Source organism: Echinops telfairi, unplaced genomic scaffold (assembly GCF_000313985.2).
Source record: "Echinops telfairi isolate 266 unplaced genomic scaffold, ASM31398v2 ScPeMD7_1;HRSCAF=3_0, whole genome shotgun sequence".
In the NCBI taxonomy this organism is placed as follows: Eukaryota; Metazoa; Chordata; class Mammalia; order Afrosoricida; family Tenrecidae; genus Echinops; species Echinops telfairi.
Window position 1 is genome coordinate 21,074,358 of NW_022103896.1, and position 21,806 is coordinate 21,096,163.

The 21,806-nt window shown below is 43.4% G+C and overlaps 1 protein-coding gene across 2 annotated transcripts in view; it reads left to right on the forward strand.

Moving 5' to 3' along the window:
• The window catches only part of SAMD12 (sterile alpha motif domain containing 12), a 487,288-nt gene that overhangs the window by 231,461 nt on the left and 234,021 nt on the right, over positions 1-21,806 (forward strand). For both annotated transcript variants that reach the window (XM_004697671.3, XM_045287628.1), the window contains exon 4: positions 17,799-17,939. In XM_004697671.3, coding sequence (XP_004697728.2) covers positions 17,799-17,939 — 141 coding nt within the window. The remainder of the gene's footprint in view (positions 1-17,798; positions 17,940-21,806) is intronic.

The window sequence follows — 21,806 nt, forward strand, 5'->3', positions numbered from 1 at the left end:
TGCACCCTCTTTGTCTTCAGTAATCGTGTAGGGAAGATGAACATCATGGAATGCCAGTTTAATAGAACAAAGTGTTCTTGCATTGAGGGAGTACTTGAGTGAAGTCCCAATGTCCATCTGCGACCTTAATACTAAACCTATAAATATATGCACATAAATCTGTTTCCCCATCCTCTTACATAAATATATTTACATATGTACATACCTTTATTTAGACCTCTATAAATGTCCTTTGCATGGGGGCTGTTCTTCATTGAATCATGAAAGTGTAACATTTGACATCTTTTATGTAGTAAACATCATTTACCACACAACTGTCGATGAATTCAACTTGGTGGTGCTATGTAGTTGCGATGCATCTGTCGGTCCTAGGATATTTTTTATCTTGGTTCTGTTTTTATTAGCTTCTCCATATTCATTGGAATCAGCTTTTCCCCTGACAAAGCCTTTGCACTAAGTTATGTGGGTATATGTTCTCACGGTCATAAGATGTGGGATGTGTGTTGATGTACAGATCTTTTGTAACTGAATGCATGTATTCTGTTATGCTCCATTACTCTGCATACAAAGGAAAGCATTTAAATTTTAAGAGCAAGCTCACTTCTTAGATTGTTAAGAAGATAAAGCTTCTGCAAAAGGCTCAGGGCAAAGGACAGGGATTCATTTCCATGTGGTGTTGTTGTCTGGCACTATGTATTCTGGGAGCTCCTGGTTTAAGGAAACTCACTATACAAAAACATACTAAATTTACAAAATCCATCTCAGCAAGTCTAACTTTGCATCACACCTTTGTGAAAATGTATGGGTTGTTTTCTTATTGGGAGACATTGGGCGCACATACTGTCAGTAGAGTACAGGACTGATAAGCACAGGATTTGAAGATGGGTAGACCCAAGACATCAACTCTTCTACTTGAGAAGTTCTTATCAGGACCCTGAATCCGTTCCCCATCCTGATCTGTAGTTTTTTCATCTGAAAAAAAAAATGACGGAATGTGTAGTGTTTACCTCATGAAATAATTGTGAGACCCGATGAGATAATTCATGTCAAGCAGTTACCAGTGTCTGGCATCTAACAAGCCCTCAATAAGATGTATGTGAAAATATATATGTGCTTGCATATACATATGCATTTATGATTTGCATAGTGCTCAGGTACATGGTGTATGATGATTGCACAGTGCTCATAGTGTTTATATAAAATGAGACACACTTATAAAATCAATAGATGATGTACGAGTAGAATTTTTAGCAGCCGATTCATCTTACTAATTATGTGTTGCAGAGGCCACTATTAAAAGCTACCCCCATGCCCTGCACACACGCAGTACAGAGGCGGGTGACCTAGCAGTGTGCTGAATGGTACAGGGAAGCCGTCTGCTCGGTTTCAAAATCGCCTCGGGCAACATAGTATGTGTTTGCCAGGGAGTCAGTTGGTCATCTCTGCCCAGTGAAGCCTTGTCAGAGTTTGGTACCCCAGGCAGTTGACTGCGAGAAGACCTGTATATTGGGAATTTATAGAAGAGCTATTTTTGTGTTCAAGGTCTATAGGAGGAATGGAAGAAGTAGGGTTGAGCAGAGAGAGAAGCTGCATGTAATTCACTCATAACTTCTTTTCAACCCCCTGGGGGGGCAGTAAAGGCTGAACCTATAAACCTGAGTAACTCAAGTGATTCAGTGCTTGGTTACTAGTCAGAAGGTTGTTGGTTCAGACCTACCCTGTGGCACCTCAGAGACAGGCCTGACTATCTGCCCGAGCCATGAAATCCCCATGGAGCCACTTTGCCCTACACACTAGGAGTCGCTGAGAGGTGGTTTGACTGCAGACTATGATAGACAATAACAGCTCATTGGTAGCCAGTGATCCCCTGGAAAGGATGTGACCCTGGCCAAGATGACTCTTTTCAGCCTGAGGCAATTTCTAGAAGGGCTGACAGCTGAGAGATATCAACAGGCCACACAGGCAGCAATTTAGGCAATGAGTCCTTTATTCCTTAACAGGAATCTATGTGGCACGGCAGGAAGTCCAGCAACGACAATTAGAGCCAATTAGAGCTGTTTAGTTGTCATTTTATTTGACCTCAGTCATGATGGCACAAGCAGTTAAGCACTTGACTATCAGCGGAAAGGATGGAAATTCAAGTGTACCCTTTGGTGACATGGAAGCTGGGCTGGACAGTCCGCGTACAGAAGGACACAACTTTGAAAGCTTTTTCCACACCGTGGAACTGTAGGCTGCATGCATGGGTGGCCACGGATCCAAATCAATTCAGCAGGATCAAGGACAGCAATGTTGCCTCGGCTCCTCCACCCCCCCGCCCCCACCCCTCTTTTTTTCTCCCTCATATCCCTCCATCAACCAATTTTTGATGGCCTACCATGAACCCTGGTGGCGGAGCAGGTTATATGTTGGGCTACTCTCTTCCATGTGAACCGTTTGAAACCACCAGCTGCTCCGCAGGAGACATTTGAAGCTGTCTGCTCCTGTAAAGATTTGCAGTCTCAGATACGCACAGAGGCAGTTCTACCCTGTCCCATAGGGTCGCTATGAGTTGGCCTTGACTCCATGGCAGTGAGTTTGGGGACCAGGGGGTGGCGCTGCCAGCTAAGAGTTAAACTGATAACAGCAAGGTTCCTGACGCAAGCTCACCACTGCTTCATGGGAGAAATATACGGTTATCTACTCCTATAAGGCTTTACAGCCTCAGAAACCCGGGACAGAGTCCCTATGAAACAGAACTGACGCAATGGCAGTGGGTTTGTGGTTTTTTTTAATGGAACTTTGTACCAGACTAGAAATGAAAAGACTCTTTCAAAGTTGGTTTGTGTGTGGAGAAAGACCAGACAGTGGAATAGGTGGAGAAAGTGAACTTTAGAGTTAGAAAAGTAACTCAAAATTCATAGTCATGTTATTTAAATTTGCAAGTCCTATTTTTCTGGTTTTCAATAAGGGGATAATAATTTAACTTATCCATAGGGCCTTATCTCAAAGAATAAATTAAAAGCATGTAATACGTTGCTCACAGTTATGCTAGCTCATAATTGCCCCATAAACTGTTGGTGATCTTTTTTTTATAATAGTGATATCATCAAAACTTTATGGGTATGTTTCCCTGTAGATCCTTTACCTTTGTTTGTTGGATCAAACCAATGAAGGACTCCTGTTCACAAATGCTCACAGGCGAACCCTATCAGTATCTTCCTCCACCTGCTTACTAGACCCACGCAGAAAAAAGTCATTTGGTGAGAGTTGAAGAATTTGACCAGAAGAGCGACATTAAATAATGCACTGCCCTTGGCATAGTAGTTATACATTGGCCTACGATCCTCAAGGTCAGCAGTCCAAAGTCACCAGCAGCTCCTTGGGAGAAAGATGGGACTTTCTACTCCTGTAAACAATCACAGGCTCAGAAACTCAACGGGGCCATTTGCTATGAGTCAGCGTCGACTCAATGGCAGTGAGTTTGGTTTGGTTTGGCCCCTGCAGTGACCAGACTTTCTCAGCATTCAACTGGGGGGCGGGGGCTCCTTTCTCCTTGCTCCTTCTTGAACCACATTCTGACACTACTCTCTCCAGATTTCTTCCCACATCTCCTGTCACTCATTAGCAGTGTCCTTGTTGGCTTATCCTACCCACCTAACCTCTCAGGGCCAGAGGTCCTGGCAGGGGTAGCTCGTTCCAGAACCGTTCCTCTGGTCTCACTCACTGAATTCCCTAATCCATTGGTTCTTCCTTTTCTTTTTTAATCATTTTATTGGGGGCTCGTACAACTCTTGTCACAATCCATACATCCATCCATTGTGTGAAGCACATTTGTACATTTGTTGCCATCATCATTCTCAAAACATTTGCTTTCTACTTGAGCCCTTGGTATCAGTCCTCATTTTCCACCTCCCTCATGAACCCTTGATAATTTATAAATTATTATTATTTTATCATGTCTTGCCTTGTCCGATGTCTCCCTTCACCCACTTTTCTGTTGTCCATCCCCCAGGGAGGAGGTTATATGTAGATCCTTGTAATCTGTTCTCCCTCTCTGCCTCACCTTCCCTCCACCCTCCCAGTATCACCACTCTCAGCACTGGTCCTGAGGGGCTCATCTGTCCTGGATACTCTATGGTGATGACCCCTAAGTAAAGCTCCAACCCCAGCTTCTCCTTGAAGCTCCAGCCCCTTCACCTGTGTGGCCACTTTCCATTCCTAGCAAGGACACACAGGTCATTGAGATGCACAATGCAGCCAAACCAGAAGCTTTCTTCTTTTCCCTCAGCCTCGAGTTTCCATCAATGTCCCTGTTGACCTTTCTTTTATTTTATTACTCAGGCAGAAACAGGGAGCCCATCTCTCACAACTTCTCTCAAATAAACGAATCTGTTCTTTAAGGAGCCCTGCTCACAGTGGCTAAGAGCTCAGCTGCTAAGCAAAAGGTCAGTGGTTTGAAGCTCCCAGCTGCTCCACAGAGAAAGATGTAGCAGTCTCCTTCCATAAGGATTATAGCCTCGGGAACTCTCTTGCCAATTCTGTGCGGTCTTCCCTTTTCTTTTTCCCCCTTCTCTTTTTTATGCACCTCCAAGGTCATGCAGAAGAGGTAGACGTTCACTTCAGAGACGGTAGTGAGTGCTTGAAGGTTTGTGGGCGAAGGTGATCCCTGTACTATCTCTGAAAGATGGATGAGCAAGAGAAGAAGGTGGGGCACTAGATCGAATTGGAGCTCTCTGAAATAGCCCAGATGTGAGCCGTATTTATAGAATTGTTCTGTGACTGAGGTGAACATATGGAAAAGGAATGAGAATACTGTCTGCTATGTTGTAAGCACACAGCAATACTCTTATTTATTCACCTGTCACTGTGAGAATTAAATAATTCATGTAACTTTCACAGTGCAGTAATGGTCCATGCAAATTCACCAATAAATGATGATTGCTACTAGTTCTATGATTTAATTTTTCTTATTTCTATTAGTTTCCTTTTAATTTTGAGATTTGTGTGCTTCAGAGCCAAAGGAGGAAGTCATACCAGGCATGTCATGCTGAATATAAACTGTGATTCTCCCGATCACTAGCCATCCAGAGATGCAAATCAAAACAATGATGAAATATCACCTTACACACAGAACAATATCCCAATTAAAAACAACAGCAACAACAAAGAGTAAATGGAAGCAATGGGAAGAAATTGGAACACTTTATATACACTCTGATGATGGGCTTGTGAGTTAGTCTGGGTACATTAAAGAAAAAATCCACATAAACTCATATGTACAAGAGAGAGTTTTATATAAAGGCTAAGTGTACATTAAGAAAGCATCCCGACCCAGTACTGTCTAAGCCCATAAGTCCAGCATTAGCCCATATGCCCAACACCAATCTACAAAGTCCTCCTCAATCTCACAAAACATACACAATGAGGCCGACTGCAGGAGGAAGGTAAATCAATGAGCGTGTAAGCATCTCAGCGCTGGCAGGGGTCTCCAAGCGGCTGCTCCAGCACCCAGGGCTGCATTGGGGTAGGTCCATGTGGCTTCTCCTCAGGGATGTCTTGCAGTAAGTAAGCCTTGCAAGCTGAAGCAGGGAACTGGCTAAGGCAGCTGCACCCTGGTCCAACCATCAGAAAGCAAGAGACCCAAGAACTAGAAAGGCGAGGCTCACCGAGTCATTTATCCCTCTGCCCTTCATTTAACCCCACATGTGTTTGTCAGCCAGGTTGGCACAGTAAATCTTAACTATTTCAGCTTTTAAATATATGCAACCACTGTGGAACATGATGTGACACTACCTAAAACAACAATAGAAATGCCAGACAATCCAGCAATACTTTTACTAGGCCTACACCTCAAGGACATTAGATACAGAACAGGAACTGTCCTGTGATCCCCCATGTTCATTGCAGCACTGCTCCCAATAGAAAAAAAGCTGGAAAGAGTCCAAAAGCACATTACTGGAAGAATGGATAAAATAGACTGGTACATACACACCGTGTAATACTCTGAATTCCCAAAAAGCAGTGAGGAAACCATGGAACACTTTATGGCATGGATGAACCCTGGAAACCATTATGCTAAGTGAAGTTAGTCACAAAAGGACAAATTTCCATGAGTCCAGTGCTACAAGGATAAGTCCCAAGATGAAGGCAGATTTCAGCTCTTAGGTCATGGAATCTTTTAACCCAGTTTCCCAAGCAACGAGATAGAGAGCCTGCCCAGTGCCCATGAACCACATATCACCCTTTTTCTACTTACAGCTTAAAATTCACTCCGGCAGAGCAGACCTCGCTTCAGCGGGGGGGCCAGTTTCTCCAACTATGGGGATAGAAGATCATTCTGTTGTTTCCCTACAACACTGTGTTAAGGTCACCCCAAATCAACAGACACTCCCAGGAGATTAATAAGTGAACTTTAATGGACATTCAAGTCAAGATGGGGGGCGGGGACTATATGTCTCAGAGAAGTTGATTACACCTATGTTGGTGGGTGGAGCAATCTCCCATCTGGAAAAAAAATGCATTCCAATACTTACATAGAACCCAAGGGGAGAATACACTGAAAATATGGGTGGGATACCAAAGTGTAGAAACCAGATGGTGCCCAGCTATCCGAGGTCATAGCATCTGGAATCTTAAAGACTTGTCTTCAAACAAGCAGCCATCTAAGTGAGGCATCCACTAAGTTCACATGTGAGAAGCACACCAGCCTGTTTGTCCAAGGATTTTAAATGCTGAAATTCATTTCCGCAGAAGGGAATGGTATCAGAGCTTAAATTGTAAACACCTGGTTTGTAGAAGGCTCTGGTTGACAGTGGAAGCCCAAAATCCATTTTCAGAGTTCACACACGAACTAAGCCTTCTGGGACTTCCCTCTCATCACCGCCCGGGGATGTGACTAGACTTGCTGTCAGACAGAGAGTACTGTAAAGTTGGTTATGACAGGTGTCGTTAAATTAAAATGCCATGCCTCCTCCTTTGATCTCCCCATTTTAAACTTGTTCCAGTTTTCAATATTTTCTGCTTTCTTTTCCGTTGGGGTTTTTCTGTCTTGGCGAGTCATTGCTGTTTGCTTGCTTGCTTGCTTTTTTCCGGTTTTGGTTTTATATGATTTTATGTATATGAAATCCAGGGCAGATCAATCTAAAGAGCCAGTAACTGGATTAAGAATTATCTAGAGGTATGGCAGGGGAGAATGGGGAGGGGTGTTAATGGGGAGCTAACAACAATGAGTATGAGAAGAAAGTGTTCTGAAATTGATTGTGGTAATGATTGCACATCTCTTTTAAATATGATTGAACAATTATATTGTATAATATGTGAAATATATGCCAATAAAGCTTTTTTTTTTTTTTAAAAGAATTGTTTCCAAAGTACATTGAGACAGAGTTCTACTCTGCCTTATAGGCTTGTTATCACTCAGAGTTAACTCAACAACTATGGATTTACTTATTATCAAATCCAGGGTGGGGAACCTTTTTTCTGCCAATGGTCATTTGGATATTTGAAGCATCATTAAAGGGGCATAGTGGTCAACCATTTAATTAACTCACCCCTAATGTGATGGCTGGCACTGCTTCTCTTTGGTGAGCTATGTGAGATAATCTGGTATTAATGATTTCACAGGCCTTCTATAGCCCCCGGGCCCTGGTGGTGTAGTGGGTATGTGTTGGGCTGCGATCGGCAGTGTTGGCAGTTAGAAACCAGCAGCTGCTCCAAGGGAGAATGACTGGGTTTTCTACTCCCATTAACAGTGACCGACAGGGGTCGCTGTGAGTCACATTGACTCAATGGCAGTGAGTATATTGCCCTCAGGCCAGATAATCCACCCACCCCCCAGTCTGATCTGTCAAGTCCTTTTGATCCTATATGTAAACTGTCTCCTCTGCATAAGTCCCCATTACCATCACTACTGCTCCTGGCGGGCCACTATCAGCTCTGTGCTCAGCTGAAAGCTCCAGTCTTCTCATTTCTCTATTTCTGAATAGGGCCTCACCCTCACGGGAGACTATTATTTAAAGGTAGCACAGGTGAGAGCTTTCAAATGCCAAGGCATCATGTTCCTGCTCTGTCAAACGTTCTCCTGGCTGCCCATTACACTCAGAGGAAATAACAAAATCTCTGAGTTTGTGTGACGATGCTTCTGACCTGGCCTCTGAGGTATTAAGCGATGTTTCCATTTCACAGATGAAAACACTGGCTCAGTGGAACCGAGTAAATGACTGAAACTCCCGGGGCTGGCGTGTACAGGCACCAAGGCTCAAGCTCAAGGCTTCCATTCCAGTTTTAGGTTATTGCAGAATACTGAAGATTGGATGTATGTCATTACACTATTATTAGGGTGTGAATGAACTAATATGGAGCCGATATATTTTATAGCCAAATCTAACCGGATTATAATGAAGAGCCGCATTTTGTCTTCAGGTTTCTTACTTGTCAGTGTCAGAATTAAATAGCACACGTAATAATTGAAGCACAGTGATGGTCTATGCAAATGAATCAATAAATAATAACGAGTGCTGCTATTTCTATAGTTGTTTTAATTTGTTCTATTAGTTTCCTATTAATTTTGAGATTCGTTTCCTGCAGAGTAAAGGAGGAAGTTATTATTTATGATTGGCTGTAGAGGCGACTATCCATGGTAGTATGTGTTTGTTTACACCCACAAGGAACAAAGCAGTTGGAGAACCCTTGCACATAGTGTTTTGGTTCCAGAATACAACCTCTTGTGCATTGCTGGGGAAAGACCTGTTTTTGTTGGCGAAAACTCAAGTAGCCATTGCTCTGCTTTCTTTACAAGTAACTCTTAAAACGTCTCATTTCAACTTGGAGTCCTCTAGAGAACTCAGCTTGAGGATTCCTTTAATAGCTGAGATACATGTCCTGTCAGGTTGGAATTATAGGAAGAAAAATAAGACTAGCTAAGTGCTCTGGACCATTGAGCAGAGGGTTGAGAGAGCAGTCACGGTGACCGGAGGACTGTGTTCTGTAAGCTTTGGTGTGGCTGTTTATGATTATAAGTCAGCACTCGTGTGCTATCCATTTCGAGTGTGGAGAGAAGGGTGACAAAGCTAGCCATAGACTCGTCTCTGGCTGGCCCTGAAGCTGAGGACTGATTGTTCCCATCCCCCCTTGCTAACTTCTACTGAGAGCTGAATATGTGCCAGGCACTACACGAAGTGCCTTCTGTGTATCGTCTCGCTTCATCTTCATAGATCTTTCCTTGACAGACTGTGTGAGACTGTATTAAATTTTGAAAGGTGCCATAACAAAATTACTACAAAATGGGTGTTTTCTAAGAACAGAAATGTCTTGTCTCACAGTTCTGGAAACTGAGAGTCCAAGATTAAGGTGCCAACCTCATTGATTCCTTCTGTGACTTTGAAAGAGAATCCTTTCCATGTGGCTGTCCGAGCTTCTGGTAGCTCCCCGCAGCCCTTGGCTTACGGCTGCAGCAACACATGACCTTTTTCTGTCCCGCCATCTCTGTACATTTTCTTATCTTTTATGAGAACTCCAGTCAATAGGATGGGGACCCAACCTACACCCATATGAACTCATATTAATTGATAATATCTTCAAAGACCGTGTATCCAGAGAGGGTCCCATTCAAAGATACAGAGGCTAAGACCTCAACCTACCTACTTTTTGTGTGTGTGAAGATGCAATTCAATCCATAATCCCCATGTTCCTCTTGTTAAGAGGAGAAGATGGAGATTTAGATCAGGTTACGTAAATGGATTAAGGTAGCTGCTTTATAGTGGTGGATGGAATTCACACCCAAGCATTTGATTCAAGGGAGCATCCTTTAACCTACAGCCATTTGGCCTGTTTATTAGGGCTATTTAGTACTCCCCGTTACTAATATGATGAGTAACTAACTCATCAATACTCCCTCGGATTTCCTAAGTCAATGTCCAACTATCACACTCATATGCGGTGACTAAAAAATATGGCTTGGGTCAAGTGTACCTTAGTCCTCAGAGTAAAATCCTTGCTTTTCAACACTTTAAAGAGGTCTTGTGCAACAGATTGACCCAATACATCACTGGGTCTCTTGACCACTGCTTCCATGAGCATTGATTTCAGATCCAAGCAAGATGAAATTCTTGACAATCTTTGCACATGTTATCAGAAGAGACCAGTCCCTGAAAAAAGACACCATGCTTGGTAAAGTAGAGGGACAGCTAAAAAGAGGAAGGCCCTCAAGGAGGCAGATTGGCACAGTGGCTGCCACCGTGAGCATGAGGACAGTAGTGAGGGTGGCGCAGGACAGGGCATGTCTCATTCTGTTGTACGTCGGAGCCAGCTCAAGGACACCTAACAATGAAACCACAGAAATCCGCGAGGGCAATTCTACCCTGCCCTCTAGGCATGAGGCCGAATGGACTCGACACTAAGATTGGAATTTTTGGCTCCTAATATTCATCATGGCCCATGGTCATTGCCCCAGAGTTGGTCAGGGCATTGTTTTTTAGCCAGGCGATGCTTGCTGGTCTTGCATCAGTGATAGGTTTAAGGGCCAGGGAGGCAGCAGCACTGTTTACTTCTCCTCTGCTCAGCTCATCTAAAGCTGGGGCCATGTCCACTCATGATATCTGATTTTCTGGTCCAATAGATCCCTTGGTATTAATAAAGTTAAACATGTAACAGTTCACACAAGAAAAAGAATAAAAACAAACAAAACAAATCCTTAGGAGCCAGGAAGGGAAAGTAAAAGCCACTTGGGAACGTTTGATAAGCTTTCTCTACCTTGGCAAAAGGTCACTGGCTACAATGAATTCCCAAGTAGAAGCCAGCATCTCCCCAGTGCTGCTCTCATTGCCTGGGAACACTCGACAGGTTTGGTGGTCATGGCCAAGAGCATCCAGGAGGAGGAAGGTTTGTCAACAGGCCTCACAGTGGCTTCTTAGTAATGAATGTGAGGAGCTGCCTCATGCGTGGTGGGTTGCACACCTGGTAACACTCGATTAACAGAGAATCCCAAGACAATGCATACAGATGCTGGCAAATAAAAGGAAATGCACCAAGAGCTTGCTGTACCTATCAACGACAGAAAAGACCTTGCAGGTGGTTTATGATATCATAAATCATTGGCAGTAGTCTCTGTTATGTTAGTACTAGACTTCTTTGCTTGAGAAATTGGCTCTGAGGTACAAGAGAAGTAATTACAGAATCTTCCCCAGCACCCAAACAAAATCCCCAAGCAACGCGTTTTAGGGTTTGTTTGTTTTGTAATTAATTTTTGGAGGGGGTTTGGTAACTCTGTATACTACCAGCAGTGTACAAGTAGTTAACCTTTAATTTACTATCTGGGAGCCATGTAGGCCTTCTTGGAGGCCAGAAAAAGAAAGCAGAGCCGCATTTTCTGTTTGAAAAGAATTATAATATAATCTCGTTCTGAATTTATAGTGCAGGTGGGAATTAATGTTATTCCGATTTCCTTCTCTCAACATCATCAGCAGCTGAATATATTCAACTGAAAAAAACTACAGTGTCTAAAACGGTCTTTTGCCCAAGACTGGTAAAAAGAAAAGAAATCAATATTACACTTCCCACCAGTACAGTAAATTACAGTAAGCAATGTGCAAGTTTCCATTAACCCTTCTCTTCCTCCACACAGAGAAGGAACCTTCGACTCACTATTGCTCATGCTCAGTGTAACCTAGGGAGTGACCACGTCTGGCAGTGTGCTCTGCTCTCAGGTACAAGCGAGAGGGGACATGCTGGTCTTGGAAGGTTTTGCCTGCATTCTTGCCAGGAAATGAGGCAATGGCTTGGCTGCCCTTGGAGTGCTTGCTGGCTCTGCTCTTGGGTGATTTGCAATCACCTTTAGGAAATCGGGCATTGAGCTGGGGGGTTACTTAAAAAGACAGATTTGCAACGCATCTCTGGGTTATAAAAAATAAAAATAAAAAAAGACTGCCAATTCAAACAAGTCCTTACATTCACACCTCCAGGTTGGCCGTTAATTTGAAATAGCCAGTCAAGAATGGAATGGCAGAACTTAGAGTCATCCATTCCTGAAGTCAGTGGAACCCCTGAAGGCCAGGCTGCCGGAAATCCCTTTCCAGTGAAAGTTGGAGGGGCCTCGGGGAGGGAGGGCGAAATGTCAGGTGTTGAAAGTGGCCACTTGTGAGTCAATACAACCTGTGCACATGGTTTTCTTCGTTCTCCTCAGTTGAGAAAACTTGGGTAGATGTAAATTGGGAATTTTCATAAATCATCTGGATGTTCAGGTTTTACTGACCTGAAAAATAGAAAAGAGAGCAATGGACTTCCTATGTACCACCACAGGGGAAAATGGGGTGGGATTGCCCATTTTAGCAAACAAAACAAGCTGTCCAGGCCACTGGGATCCATTAATCCCACATGTCCCTTACAGCCTTCTTCCCACAGTATGCTACCCTCCTGACAACAAGAGCACTGGAATTAGTGACAAATGCTTTACTTAGATAAGAAGATTCCCCATGTGCATCAAATATTACAGAAATAGAAGGTGGATTCCAAATAGTGTCTAAGAAATAGCAAAATACTAAAGTTTGCCAACAATGAACTTCTGAAAGTAAATCACTGTAAATTGGCATCCATGGCTCGTTCAGCACATGATGATGAGTTATCTTGAAACAAGCAGGAATACGCAGCTGGGAATTGCAAGTAAGCTTGGGTCCGTAAGCCAGGTTTCTCTTGAGTATGAGTGGAGGAAATTAACTCAGCTAGTTATGAGCCCTTCCCCTCCCTGGAAAGTTAAGGACTTCGACAGCTGAGAGATCCAAGGGGATCCAGCTTTAGGCAAGGATGTATTCCAGAAATCAAACACTCTTGTCGGATCTTTCTCTCTCTCTCCTTCTTTCCCCATCTCTTTTTCTTTTTCTCAGCTCCACTTTTCACCACCGTGGGCGTCATTCTCTAGCAAATTCTCTCCATGTGGTAGCAAAAACAGCCACTGACAGCAACTCTAGGCTTAGATCGTCCTTTGGGACATAATCTAAGAAAGAAAGAGAAATACTTCTCACCAGCCATAACAATTCTAGTTGCGACCTCTAATTTGCTCTATTTGGTTCACACATTCACCATTAATTTAATAAATATCCATTGAGTCTATATGCTTGGAAAATATCAGTGAATCCCCATGGAGTTTACAATATGCGGGGGACATAAGAGTCAAAAAATAAATAAACATAATAAGAAAATTAGGGAGTACTTTAGAATATAAAAAGCACCGTGGGGAATAAACATATATAAGTATTTTTTTAATTCACAAAAGCCCTATCTGATGAAGTTCTTGATGTTAGTTGTCCTTGAGCTGTTCCAATTCATGGTGAGCTTCCCATAGAACACAACAAAAAGTTGCCCAGCCTTGGGCCATCCTCATGATCTCTGGTGTATTTGAGCCCATTGTTTTAGCTATTGTGTCAAACCATCTCCTGGAGGGTTTCCGTTATTCGAACCACTCCCTTGCTATTCCCAGCATGATGTCCTTCTCCGGAGAGTTTCTTTCCTGATGCTGTAGCTATAGTAAGTTAGCCCAAGCCTGGTCCTTCTTCCTTCCGAGACACATGCTGTTTCTGTTTCTTCCGAGATGGATTTTCTGATTCTTCTGGCAGTCTATGGTATCATCAATGTTTTGTTTTGTTTGCCAACACCGCAGTTCAAATACACCAATTCTACTTCGGTAGGCTTTTATCTTACCCAGCATGTTGATGAGACAATTGAAAAGACGGTGGCTGGGTTCAGGCTCACCATCGTGTGACATATTGTGGTGGCTTGAGTATTCCCAACATGCTGAAGCTACACCCCTGGTCTGATAAATATCAGCAGGGTCAACCGGGATGAACAGGTTTCAGCAGAACGTCCAGACTGAGACTGGCTAGGAAGAAAGACTTGGTAATCTACTTCCAGAACCAACCCAATGGATCACAACCATATGGATCACAACAGGACACGGTCCAACTTGCACGCTTAGCATCATTAGGAGGGCTGAGTGACTGGAAGAAGGCAGTAGAGCAAAGGACACGTTCGGTGAAATGGAGTGGTGCAGCAGTTACGGTGATGCCCTCAAGCACGCCGGAGATTGTGAGCATGGCACAGCACTGGACAGTGTCGCATTCTCTGAACCATAAAATCACCTCAAGTCAGAGTCAACTCACTGGCAGCTGTTATCCCCCTGTGACTGTATACTGAAAGACTCAGCCTTATTACTTGCTGGCTGCTGGTTTCCATAAATCAAAATAGGAAAAGGTGTGCAGGTTTGGTGACTGGGGGTTGGGAGCAAGAAGAGGTCAGGGCTGTAATACAGGCGTTTAACAGCTATCATTTTCTTTCTTTCCTTTTTTTTTTTTTGCAGTAAGCCCTCTTAGATTGGAAATATGGTATGCTTATTTCAGAGCAAGGGAAGTTTGGAAATTTGATAGAAACCAATAGCATGAAGGAAAACATCCAGGCGTCCGGGGGGAGGTTGGGTGGGGTGGGCGAGGAAGTGAAAGGAAGCCAGGAGAGAGAGGCTGGCCAGATCCAGGGGGTCTGCACACCACCAGCAATCACATGCTAAGTCCCGTGTTCCTATGTTCTTTGGATGCCTTTGGTTCCTGACTGCTCTGACCCTTAGTCCAACGGGAACCCCTGCTCTAGGCCAGTGTCCTAGTTACCTGGTGCTACTACAAAGGAAATACCAAAGGTGGATTGCTTTAAGGAACAGACTTTTTTTTTTAATCTCTCAGTTCAGAAGACCAGAAGTCCAAAATCAAGACAAATGCTCTAGGGGAAGACTCTCATTGATTCTGGGGACAAGTCCGTGTCTCCGTATAATATCTGTGGTTCCAGTGATCCTTGGAGATCTCCATGTGTGTCTTGGCGTCAATCTTCCCTGGGGTCTAGAAAGTTCTCAGTACAGAGACACCATGTCTGCTCATGGCCTTTCTTTCTTAGTGGTCATGAAGTCCCTTTCTCTGCTCATTGCTCTATCTTTTGTCTCTTACGTGATAAAAGGAGATGCAGGCCACACTCTGTGGAAACTCCCCCTAGATCACTCCCCCTAGGGTGTTGCACCACACCCTAATCCCCTTATAATTAACTGGCTGATGACATAATTACATACCTGACAAATTACAAACCATTGACAAATTGGCCCCCACCAATTTGATACAGAAATTGCAGAGGAGGCCATTCAATCCACGACATTACACTCTCTGTCCTCCCAACCATATGTCCTTGCCTGCGCAAAACACATCCGTCCTGTCACATCATCCCCCAAATCTCAAATAAACTCCAAGACCAAATTCCATCCTGGGGCTATATTCCTCTTCATCTGTGAACTTCTGAAACCTAGAATACAAAGTATCTGCTTCCAGAGTACAATTGTGGGAGTGGCACAAGGTGGATATTTCCATTACAAATGGGAGAAATTGGAAAGGCAGAAAGAAAGAATAACTTATCCCAAGCAAGTAAAAGATCTTGACAGAGCAATTTATATTAGCTCTCAATAATTGAGAGTAGCCTTTGTCCCCTTAAACCATCTGGGAAATGACCTTGCCCTGCAGACTCTGGTGTCTCAAGATTTTGAGTGGAAGCCTCTTGACTTAGGTTTCAGCTCCACCTTTCGGCCCATGGCGATGGTAACTCGGCAGCCCCATTCTCTAAGTCAAACGGAGGGGTACCTCCAGTCCCTCAACTCCAGCCAGTCCCGTTTTTCTGCCACGTGTGCATGGCAGCCCCTACTTCGAGTTGTAGATCTGGCCCCATCCCTGAGCACCCATGAGTGGCATCTACTCTAGAACTGTGTGGGCGAAGGTCTGATACTTTGAAACCCAGAAGGCCATAGCACTGCACTTTGAGACCTCAGAGGTTTGGGTTTCTGCCTTTGAAACGGAGGCAGTGCAACCTCCCAGGCTCCTTGTCCTTTCAGTTTCTGCTTTCTAGTTTCTCAGAATCTCAGGCCTCTTGGGTTGGCCCAGCTTCATCCCTGCATTGGCAGGTGTCACAGAGCTCTATTTCTACAGCAGAGTGGCCAGAGGTGCCCCCACTCCTCCAGTAATCATGGACTTGAAGGCACTTGCTTCTCATGCTCCATGGATTGGCAAAGCTAGTTTTATGGACAAGTGCCCAGAGACAGCCCACTCTTCCAGGAAGCCTCCTGCCTGAGGCTCAAGGAAGCTTTTGCTCAGTGGGCCATCTCCCATGCTGCCTGGCACTAGTCTTTTGGTTCAGCTGCCATTGTTTCTTTGCCACTGCTTCTTACCATCTGTACCATCTGTGGTATTCCAGCCCTCTACATTTCCTTCTGCGCCCTTATCAGAATTGCCTTCCACAATCATAATTCTACCAATCGATTCTTCAAGGCAACCGAGGCTTTTACTATTAAGCACATTTTCCAATTCCAAAACTACTTCTACATTTTAGATGTTTATTAGAGCATTGCTCCACTGTTCTAATACCACATTTTTAGTTCTCTAGGGCTGCTATCAGAGAAATACCACAAGTGGATTGCTTTAGCAAACAAATTAATTACAGTGAACCCTCGTTTATCGCGGTTAATCGATTCTAGACCCTACCATGATAAATGAAATTCCGAGAAGTAGGATTCCTTATTTGTAAATCAAATATTTTCATAGTTATAGCATAGAGGACATGAAAAAACACCCTTTAGTCACCATTACACTCGTATTACCCAATTTATTAAACGAAAAAGGGAAAATACAGTAAAACATTTTGGACGTTACAATTATCATTTATTATTTATTATATTATTTATGGCATCAAGCGTGTACAGTATGAGCCAATCAGTGGCAGTAATGACAGAGCATGCGCTGTTACGCAAAAACAGCGATAGAGTGAAGCCGCGGAAGTCGAAGCGCGAAGTGGCGAGGGTTCACTGTATTTCACAATTGAGGAGGCTAAATCAGAATTCTAAGTGCCAGCTGTATGGAAAGGTTTCTTCTCATTTGACTCCGAGAGAAAGCCCTTATCTCTTTCCAGTATCTATGAGCCCAGAATCCCTTGGAAATCTCCATGTGTCTTGGCATCAATCTTCCCCTGGATCTAGGCGGTTCTAAGCACAGGGACCTCAGGTCCAAAGGACTTGCTCTGTTCAATGCTCTTATTTCTTGGTGGTAGTCAGATACCTCTCCATTTAGGGAGACTCCCCTTATCTGATTAGGCTGTGACCTGAGTAGGAAGGATGTCGTATTCTACCGAATCCCCTTACATTTGGTTGGCTGATCACATCACGAAGAATGCTTACATCATTGCAGAGCTGCTAAACCACTGAGGATCATAATCTAGCCAATTTGTCACATAATTGGGGGGAACATGATTCAGCCTATTATAGCCAGCGACTGGGGTTAGGCATCACTTCTGCCAGATAGACGTAGAAACTTCTCGCCTGTTGTAAGTGGTGCCAAAGGGGAGTTGGAATCCTATGGATTAAAATTGAAATCCGGACTGGAATAAAAAAAATTTGAAATCCATGGGACTGTTAATAACCTGGTCTCCTGGGGGCCACCTGAGAACCCAGGTCCCTAGGAAGAGCATTGTTTCCATGGAGACATGCATTCTGTGACCCAGGTTAAACATTTGCTAGTGTAGATCCCAGTGTGTGACCCAGTCAGGGATTGTATATTAGATTTTTTTTTAATGGAGTTCTCTTATAAACTGGCCTCATCCCGCACCTGCCTTCCTGACAACAAGAATGAGGGTGAGCCCTGTGGTCTGTGTCTGGGGGAAATGACATCGGCACTGGTGGGATTAGCCAGAGCCAGGCAGGAGCTCCTTCACCAACCGTTGCTCACTGGCATTTTCTTTCATTTCTTGAAACTGCACAGGGCGAGCCCTGCTGAGACTGACTGACAAAAAACTCGAGCGGATGGGGATTGGCCAGGAGAACCTCCGCCAGCACATCTTACAACAGGTGCTCCAGCTGAAGGTGCGAGAAGAAGTCAGAAACCTGCAGTTACTCACACAAGGTATCCCGCAGCTTCCTTGGGGGCAACAGAAGGGCCAATGGGAGGGAGGAAGGGCTGCCTCCCTGTCGTGACAGGGCAGTACTTGGGGGCATTTGATTGTGTTTCTCTGAGGTATTTCTTTGTATGTAAAAATGACCCCCCCAAAAGACAACATGCATACACAGTGGACCCATGAACAACACAAGAGTCTGAGGTGCCATCCTCCAGTGGAAAATCTGCATATAATTTACAATCGACCCTTGAGCAACTCCGGCTTGAATGACCCGGACCCACTTGTGAGCGGATCCCCCCACCCACTAAGGGGACCTCACAGTTCAAACCTACTATGTCGTGCAAGGGTCAACTGTTGTTCTAAAAGCCACTTCTCTTCCCTGACTTCTCATTTTCATAACAAACACGCACAGTGGCTGAGCAAACAGAATTGGGCGATCTTCAGCATGACCACATCCATCTAAACAGGTGGCCTACCGCACGCCCACGGAGATCACACAGCTCAGGACGCCATTGCACCAGAGCGTTGTCTTAGGAGCCCTGGTGGCGGAGTGGTTACACATTGTGCTGGGAACTGCAGGTCAGCAGTTCAAAACCACCAGTTGGTCAGAGAGAAAGACAAGGCTTTCTACTCCCATAAAGAGTTACCATCTCAGAAATCCACAGGGGCAGTTCTACCCTGTCCTAGCAGGTCGCTATGAGTCAGCATTGACTCAATGGCGGGGAATTTGGTTTTGACGTGAGAGTGTTACCTTGGCTACACAGTTGTACAGTTTGGCCCTAGCTGTCTTTGACCGTCAACTCTGAGTGCGTCGTGGAATTAGAAAGAGTCCATGGTTTATATGACCAATGATATAAATGGGGGTTTTACTGTATTTTATTTTGCTTGGTTTTTCGCTGGCTACTGGAAGAAAAAGATGTATCAGTATAGTGAGAAGCCTGTTTAGCCTTTTGCTAATGAAATCAAAACTTTCAAATAGACCAAAAGAAAGTTAAGATTGGAGTGTCAAGACCGTCTACTTCTTGAAAGGAATGAGGCAGCATTACAGTTACTTGTACCTGTGGGAATGACAGGTGAAACCTGCAGATGGAAGGGCACCTTACGTAACACTGTGACACGTGTGTGTCTATCTCAAATTCAGTTGATATGAACCACCATTGGCCATAATCATTGTACATCGTTTGAAATGAAGGGATGATAAAATATGTGTTTTTGAGTGCCCTGGGTGGTTTTTCAATGTGCAGAATATTGTAATTGCATGCATACTGATATTGCAGAAATCTGGGTCAGCCAAGTTTCATGTTATTGCATTTAGATCAACCCAGTAATAGTCCATTTGCCTTGAGGAAGTAATATACTTCCTGAAATATGACTGTTCTAGAAGGATAAATATAGAATCTGGGTGATAGGAAAATAGTTTTGTTTATTTGCTATGCATTCTTTGTGTTTTGTCTCCCAAGACTCCTTGGTAAATTTATAGGTACTGTTTCAACTGAGTGATTTACATTTGAACTTGACATACTGAAATACTTTTTAAGTTTCCTTTAAATAGTACATAGAAATTCAAAGATTTATGAAAAGAAAGGCTATCTCAGTGCTATTTATCATACTGAAATATTAGAAACAACCTAGAGGTTGGGCATATGTAAGAAATCAAATCATTATGCTTAAGTTCATAGGACACAATAAAATGCTGCCATTGAAATGACAGTGGTAAGTCTTGCATGACCACATGGTGAAGTAATATGAAGAGGAGGAACATTTTACTTATGAGATCAGCCCAGTTTTATAGAAAGTGTGTGTGTGTGTGTGTGTGTGTGTGTGTGTGTAAAGCTGAAAGTGAATATGACAATATTTTAATAATGGTCCTCCCTGGGTGGTGGGCTTATAGGTGAGTTCACTTTGCATTTTCCTATGGTTTCTAAATGTTCTTTTATAAATCCGCCTTGTGGTTATAATCAGAAAGTATCCACAAGCACGTTTCTGCATGCTTCGGTCACAACCGACATGCTGCCCAGGATCGGGTCAGTGGCTGAGCTTTCTCCACAGCCTCAGTTTTCCTTCTAGGAAGATGGTCCATAGAATGAGACCTAACGTCGCTGTGCTGTGTGTGCCTCCGACTCTCTGCCACTGCCAGCCTGCAGTGTTTGCTTTGCGAAATCATTTTCCACAGCTGTCATTGCCCTAGATGCATACTCTATCAGATCTTTTTCCCTGAGATAGTACTCAAGTCTATTAAGCTAAATGTATGTTTGTGTTCTGGGGAGGCAATGCCAAGCACAGCCTTTTCAATTCAGTTGTTGTCACTTGCTTTAGCTCTGAAAAGCTGTGCATTTTGAATTCTTTCTTTCCATTCATCTTGGAAGAGCTCTCTGGTCGCTTTCCCTTGGATATTTTACCTGTAGTCGTGTTACTTTCTGTTATTGTGTGGCCTTTACTTGTGAATCCTCAGATTTATTTCATGCCAGGTATATTTTTTTTTAAAAGAAAATCCCAGCACCTTATCCAAGGAATGGTTTTCTTTAAATAACAAGATGAAATGAAAATTGGCAAGGTGTTGATGTGTCTGATAACAGAAATTCTAATGTAGCTTTAAAACCTTGGGGGCGTCTCAGTTTGCTGTCATTGGAATTGGAGGTTCATTTCCCCAAGTAACCATCACATTACATGGAAATCCACCCTAGGGGTGAGATATGAGTCAGGATTGAATCTTTGACTCCTGAAACAGCAGATAGACTGTGCTGAATAAGTACAGGCACAGGTTTCAGAATGTTACTTTCTTTTTGGAAATCCCTGGGCCTCCTAGTTGACAAGTGTGAATCGCATATTCAGCCTGTGAAACCCACGTGGGGACTGTGACCCTGCTGGAATGCAATTAGTATTTTTGTTGCTGGTGGTGGGATTTTTAATAAATATTGACCAAATGACACAGTTCAGTGAAAGATATCTCTTTCAAGGGCCTTGAGAAAGGGCTTTATTTTGGGAAGGATGAAATTTCTTATGAGTTTCCTAGGTGGACTTCTGAGACATTTTCAAAGCATAAGCTTCGGTGTTTGGATAGCTAAAGTAGGAGAAGTGCCCAGCTCTGGGGCCCAGCTAAATAATTTTGTGTAAATCCTGGACTACTCTGTACCTATTAAGAAGTAATAAAGAACACTAATATAGAAGGATCTCTGGGATATGACAATACGTAAAAAAACCAGGTGCAGAATGATATATATAGCATGCTAGATTTTAAATATGAAAGCGAGAGATTACCATGTATATCCACATGTGCTTTATTTACACAAGGAAATGCTGAATGACGCAACAGAAGTTAATTCAAGCTGCCTTCTGTGGGACAGGAAAGGTGGACTGAGGCAGGATATATGTCGTTTATGTCACATTGTGTTGGAAATACGAAGTATTTACTATTTGAAAGATATATTCACGATTTAAAAGAATATTGTTTTTCTTTAAGAAACAGAAAGGAGAGCAAATGGCTTTTCATATCGGACTGGCCTCACTTTAAATTCTGACCCCAGCGCTTACTGCTGTGTTACTTGAGGCCAGTTCCTTAACCTCTCTGTGCTCCAATTTCATAATCGCTGCTGCTGTACTCGCCTCACAGGGATGTTGTAAGGCTAGTGTGAGGATTGAGTGAGCTGAAATGTAGAAGGGAGCTTCAAAAAGTTCGTGTACAAATGGAATTAAGAGATAATGGAAGCCATGATTAGGTTAAAAAGTAATAAGTTATCATTTGATCTCCCTGTTGGCCCATTTTTGTTATTCCAGTTTTTAATATTTTTTGCTTTCTTTTCAATTAAGGTTTTTCTGTTTTTGTCTAGGCATTGTTGTTGTTTTTTATTTGTCTGTTTGCTTCCTGTTTGTGGCTT